The sequence below is a fragment of the Tympanuchus pallidicinctus genome, unplaced genomic scaffold, assembly GCF_026119805.1.
Source record: "Tympanuchus pallidicinctus isolate F22 unplaced genomic scaffold, pur_lepc_1.0 scaffold16, whole genome shotgun sequence".
NCBI lineage: Eukaryota > Metazoa > Chordata > Aves > Galliformes > Phasianidae > Tympanuchus > Tympanuchus pallidicinctus.
In genome coordinates, this window is record NW_026294679.1 from 15013619 (window position 1) to 15019764 (window position 6146).

General features: G+C 37.1%; 1 protein-coding gene across 1 annotated transcript; it reads right to left on the reverse strand.

Moving 5' to 3' along the window:
• Nucleotides 1-549: 549 nt before the first annotated feature.
• RBP4 (retinol binding protein 4) lies at nt 550-5876 on the reverse strand. Its single transcript, XM_052677206.1, has 6 exons — nt 5768-5876; nt 5453-5579; nt 4702-4838; nt 4429-4535; nt 2808-3020; nt 550-834 (listed from the first exon to the last, which is right to left on the reverse strand). The coding sequence occupies exons 2-6, from the start codon at nt 5570-5572 to the stop codon at nt 821-823; spliced, it is 591 nt and encodes a 196-aa protein (XP_052533166.1). The 5' UTR covers nt 5573-5579; nt 5768-5876; the 3' UTR covers nt 550-820.
• Between the last annotated feature and the right edge of the window lie 270 nt (nt 5877-6146).

Here is a 6146-nt window from a genome sequence, read left to right on the forward strand (position 1 = left end):
TTACTCTTTGTTTTTACTGAGACAACTTTACAGTGAAAATGTACATCTTCAGAAGTTTTCTGCTCTTGCAGACTACAAGAAAAAAAAAAGCCCCTGATTTTATAGTTAGATAACTGTCTACATACAAAAGGGTTTCAGCAGATGAGATTATAAAGCTTTATTATCAGCATGTGAATTATTGTTTTAGTTCCACCTTGAATTAAGTAGATATAATGCCTACTAATTTATAAATAAAGAATAAATAAATGTTTACTTGTCATGTGAAAAATAGTTATTTTAAAAAGATGCATTTTTTATGACTTCTGTAGTCAAAAAAGTAAGCAGTGATATATACTGTTATTGTAATTCTTTTCTCACTTCTAAAATGCAATTGGGAAAGATTTTCAGTATTTACTGGGGAAAAGAAAAAAGGCATTCTACTTCAAAAGAAAGTAAAAGTTTTAGAAGCAAATACAAATATTTTGATTTTTAATTAAAACACTGTTAGTTAGAAATTGAACCCAGTAACAAAAAAGAATAAATTCTTAATTTATTGTCAACTGTCAGCAATTTAAAATAGTGCATTATAGCAACAATTTATTAATAAAACCAATGCCTAAATATGTACAGATGTGCATACAGACAATTTGCATCCCCTGTAATCCAAGTTTATTGAAATGTTTTATTGGTTTATTAACAAAATGAGCTATGCAGTTCAGATAAATATATTTTAAATCTAAATGAAGCCATCAAAAATCTTTTTAAAAGAGCACCTGATCAATGTATTAACTCTACATCCATGGTGCTATTACATGGTTTCCTTCCATACTTATGGATGTCCTTAAGAGCAAAATCCTGAAACACACACACAAAAATAAATAAATAAAATAGAATGAATTGTTTTTCATCCACATTAGGCAAAACACAAATTTCCATCAAACAATCCTCAACCAGACCAGTACTCGGACTAGCCTAACATACTGACTTTACAGTGGAGTAGCACTTTTTTGAGTTTGACAGATATGCAAGGAGCCTCTGTAACACACATCTTTCAAAGTCACAGCATAGCAGCTGAATAGGTACACTTTATTTTTGATTAATGCAAAAACATCCTTTACACCCCTAAGAATCTCATTAGTTTTTTTTTTTTTTTTTTTTTTAATCTTCAGAAATTTTAGCTCTTGACACGTGTCATTTGCAGGGCACAGAAAAAACAAGAAAGTATCCTACACTTTATACAATAAAACACATCATTAGCTTTCTGGTTGCTGCAGCAAATGTAGCAGCATTTTAATTATGTTGTCTGATGCATCATACAGACGTCTTTCCTGAACATACAGGTCAGAATTCAAGAGCATCTGAGTGGTTATATTTTTCCTGTGAAGCTTCATTATCAAGTAGGTATCAAAATCTTGTTTAATCTGCATCTTTGATTTCTCTTAAATCTGACAGTCTTAAATACTTTTATGTTGCTTCCAAATTCTCATCAAGACAAAAATTTCATTTTTCTTGTTGTCAGGCACTTTTCTGGTGGGAGGTGTCCTTGTCCCTGCCTATAGCAGAGGGGTTGGAACTACATAATTTTAAAGGTCTCTTCCAACCCAAAATGTTCTATGATTCTATGATTTTTCTGGGTCACTAATGAGGATACTGAACACCACCAAGCTCAGTAGATCTTTCATGCACCTTTTTATCAGGACACTTTACTACATGGCGATATATTACTGTTTGTAGATCAGATGAGCAGGTAACAGAGACAAGACTTGACTGTGTTCACCTGTTCTGACTTTCTTCCTAATACACAAAAGTTCCTTCAGTCAATCTCAGTTTATTCCAACACATTATTTAGACAAGCCTTTTATCTTGATTTTCAGATTTCAGTGGTGATGACCATACAGTGCCTCTTGGTAAACAGTTCCAAAGGTTAATGAACTTTGGAGTTAAACAAATAGCTATTTATTTCTGCCCTAAATGTATCCAGTTTAAAGTTCCATCCATTTTATTTTATTATTCCTGTGCTTGCAAGCCCTTTACTAGTTGGTTCTTATTGCTTGTGTGGGTAAGGACAGACTGCTCAGGTCAGTCTTTAAACTCTGATGAGAAAAAGATGAAGCTCTTTCAAACACTCACTGCTGGACACATTTAACAAACTTTCAACCACTTTCTTTGCTCTTCTTTGAAATTTCTAATTCATTCTCATATCCTTCCTAGTTATCAACATCATTAAACATGACATATCAAGCAGACCCATGCCAAGTATCTATGCCTCATATGAGTCTGTAAACATCCATGACTTATGCATTCAAGAATCCCATTAACTCTTTTGTCCATGGCACTATGTTGGGAATCCAGCTGACTCACCAGTAAATCTTCTGAAGATACCCTGTCTTCCAGAATGCAAAGGTAGGAATGGAGGAACAATGCTATTTTCTTTGCCCTAAATACTCTGATCTTTTTTCTTCATTCTTCACTATTGTATTTCCTCCATCAACTACTTTCAAGGAAGGTAAAAGTTCTGATTAAAGAGATAAAATTTGTTTTTACAGCAACTAAGAAGTTACTATGTTTAATCATACTACACTGATTTAATTGTTTTACAGCTTCCTTTAATTATTGCTTCAGCTGATATGACATGCCACATAAAAAGCTATACACTTTGGCTCTCCTTCTGATAAGGGAAGTAAAAGTTGAAATGCACTTATTAAAAGCTCCAGTTTTCAAATGACAATATTAAAGCCACTAAGTATAAAACTTAATGCATTTGCTATTCAAAGGGATTCCCAATACTAAGTTCTGAAATAAAATTATTAAAAAAAAATAATTCTTACCATTATGAACGATAACTCTGTATTTTCTGTCCAAGCAGAGGTCTATCTGCCTTTGTCTAACAATTTTCTGTGCCTCTGGAGGCAATCCCTTGGGGTCCCGGGAGAACACAAAGGAATAGCTATCAGCGCAAGTGCCATCTTCATTTAGCTCACGGCAGGAATAATGAAGAGCATATGTATCGTAATCTGTGTCCACTACCCAGTGATCATCATCTGGAAGAAATCATAGCAAAGCATGGGCGTTACAGAGACACAAATAAAATGTAGATCGCTGTCATAATTCCATAACTTTAATACAATAACAAAAGAAATTTCAATGAGTACTGGTATGAATGATAGCAAATTAGCTGTTAGTTTATATCTATGTCCAGTATTTGATTCTATGTTCGGAGAGAAAGTTTGTTTGTTCATCTTAAAAATAAGCATATGTTAGGGGCTATGATGAAGGGGAGAAGGAAGGATTGGCACTACTGCTTCTCCTCTAACATTGGTACACAACAAGAGTGGCACGAGAAAAAGGTAGTAAACATCCTGTAAATCTATGCCTGAAAATTATTATAAAATAAGGCACCAAACACAAAAAAACAGAACCATGTATGAACTACCATGAATATTAAAGTTATTTTAACCCCCTTATCCCCCCCCCCAAAAAAAGGTATGATCAAAATAGTTAATAAAAAGAAGAAAAAAGTGCTCTTTGTTATACTAGTTGTGCTTCAAAATAGTCATAAATATTCCCTCCTATATAAATATACAACTTAAGTTATATATTTAAGGTGAAAGATTAATACAATTGCCATTTGAATGTAGTTCTTTTTCCCATTTCTCCTGTGGGTGGGGACCACAGTTTTTAAGAAGATAGAGTCCAAGGTCAGTCAGCAATCTGAAGTATCCATGAAAATACGATTCATCAGCACACTTTGAGGTAATTCAGCAACAATTCAAGAGCAATTGGCAACAAAAGCATTCTTTTTAACTGAGTTTTTGGAGAGAATGGAGCTTCAATCACTTCCAAATTCCATCTGCTGCTCTTGGAAACAATCCATATAAATGTCTTGAGCTGCAAGTAACTGAATGTCTACTTCATCAAGAAACTAATTTTGCATAGAGTGTGAAAGATGACAGGAAAATATGAATATATATTTACTGTATGATATTTGTAAAAAGAGATAAATCTCTGCATTTGCTGATATTAGCTTATGCAAAAGAATAGTCGTAAAATCCTCTTCCCTACTAGACCAAGTCTGACATTAGGCTTTTCATAGAGAGCAGGAGCATCCAGTAAATGAATTCTGAAATAAAATAAGGCATAATATACTACAAAAATACTACATTTACCTTTTATTTCTTCGGAATAGTCACTTTAGATTATATAAGTGGGTAGCAATCAAAATAAATACAAAGATATACAAAGGCCTGGTCTTCTCTTGCTTAAAGAGAACCAGCCAGATGTCTCATAAAAAAATAGTGATCACCTTGTTCTCATTAAGACTTTGCTATTTTATTGTCATTGCACGGTTTAAGTGTTCAAGAAATCCAATGCTGCACTTTTTCCCAGCATCAATATTCAACATAATCAGGCTCCCAATTAGCTCCACATTTTCTAGAGTTAATTACTCACTTCCTTTCTGCAGAAAAGAGGCGACACCCCAGTACTTCATCTTGAACTTGGCAGGATCCTCTGTGTCAGTGAAAGAGCCAATCATATCAGCACAGACATCCCAGTTACTGCAGTCAGGGAGAAAGAAAATATCATGTTAAAACCTGACAGCAGACTTCGTGAGACTGTGACTAGCACAAGGAGAGCAGGCTGGATTTGATTAAGATCAAGCAAAGCAGAAGGGTAGTGAAATAGAATATTCTATTTGCAATAGAATGATTGCAAATAGCTTACTTGAAGAGTCTGACTCTGCCCTTTGCAGTGGCACTCATCTGTCCATTCTCATCTACAGTGAACTGGGCAACCACATTGTCCTGCAGAAACAGCCCCTCAGGATCTTTTTTTGCCATGGCGTACCAGGTGCCACTGTACTGCAAGGAAAAGAAAAAGCCTGCAGTTAGACCTACAAGCATGGAAAATACTAGAAACAGACACTGCAAACTGGGGTAGGATGACAGAGGGGATGAAACATAGATCTTTGACACCGTGCCTTGAAGTTTATCTGTAAAATAAATCTAGTTGTACCAACAGCGTAAGACCACCAGTATGTCCTAGGGCAAACAGAAGAAAGAACTGACTGTTTTCTGGCATCTTTTTTCTGTTTGTAGTTTTCTTGTACTGAGAAAAAAATTGATGGAAAGAGGATAGCTACTGGCAGATCTTGACAGATCTACATATAAATATGTCTTCCTTTATAATCATTCTGAAAATATCATGCATTTTTTGCAGAAAAAAAATTGAGTTACTCCACTCCTTTTCTATTTACATCACAAAAGTTGAGAGCAGTCTGCTAACCTCAGTTTTTGCAGTATTCCTGTATCAGTTGTATCAGGATCCAGTACTGTGAAGGTACAGGCATCAATACGCACTTCCACTCTTTTAGAGATTGCAGTCAGAGTGAAAACATAAACACATGATGCCAGATTTCGTAGCCCAGGAAGGACTACTAGGCAAGATATCAAAGACTCTGAAGAGAAAGATTTACCCTGTTCTTGTCAAAGTTCTCCTTGACTTTGAAGTTGCTCACACGGCAGTCCCTCTCTGCCATGCTGCTGCCCAGGAAGGCCAGCGCCAGCAGCAGCAGAGATCTCCTTGTGTAGGCCATTCTGTCCCTGCAGCAACAGCAAAGAGGCAAACAACCAAACAATCAGAAATGGCCTCCATCAACTCTCAGGGAAGAGAGGAGAGCTGCCCCAACAAGTCCCCAGGACATTGTGCAGCTTTCCTGATGCACCTGCAGGAAAGGTCCCCAGTTGCCCCCAGCCCACTCCAGCAGATCCCTTACAGACAGCACCCCTACCTGAAGCCTCAGGAGAGCTCTGTCTTGGTGGCAGTGGCCAGGACGTTCGGACAGGGAATGCTTTATGTAGTCCTGAGGCTTTCGCAACCCCCTGAGGAACAAAGCCAGCGTTGGAGGGGGAGCAGGGAGGCAGGTTGATGAAGGCTGCAGTCTGGGCCCCATTCACAATAGCCCCTTGCATAACATCCATGGGCTCCAGTGGTCTTTGACCCTTATCTTTAGCCAAGCATCTCTAGGATCAAAAGCGGCTCTGTTCTGACCTAACTCAAAAGGCAGAGCTCTCACTGTGGGGGTAGGGGTGTGCACATATGTGGCGAGGACAAAGGGAAGGAAAACCACCCCATCTTCTCACAGCAGGAGAGCCAGTTGCCTCCACCTT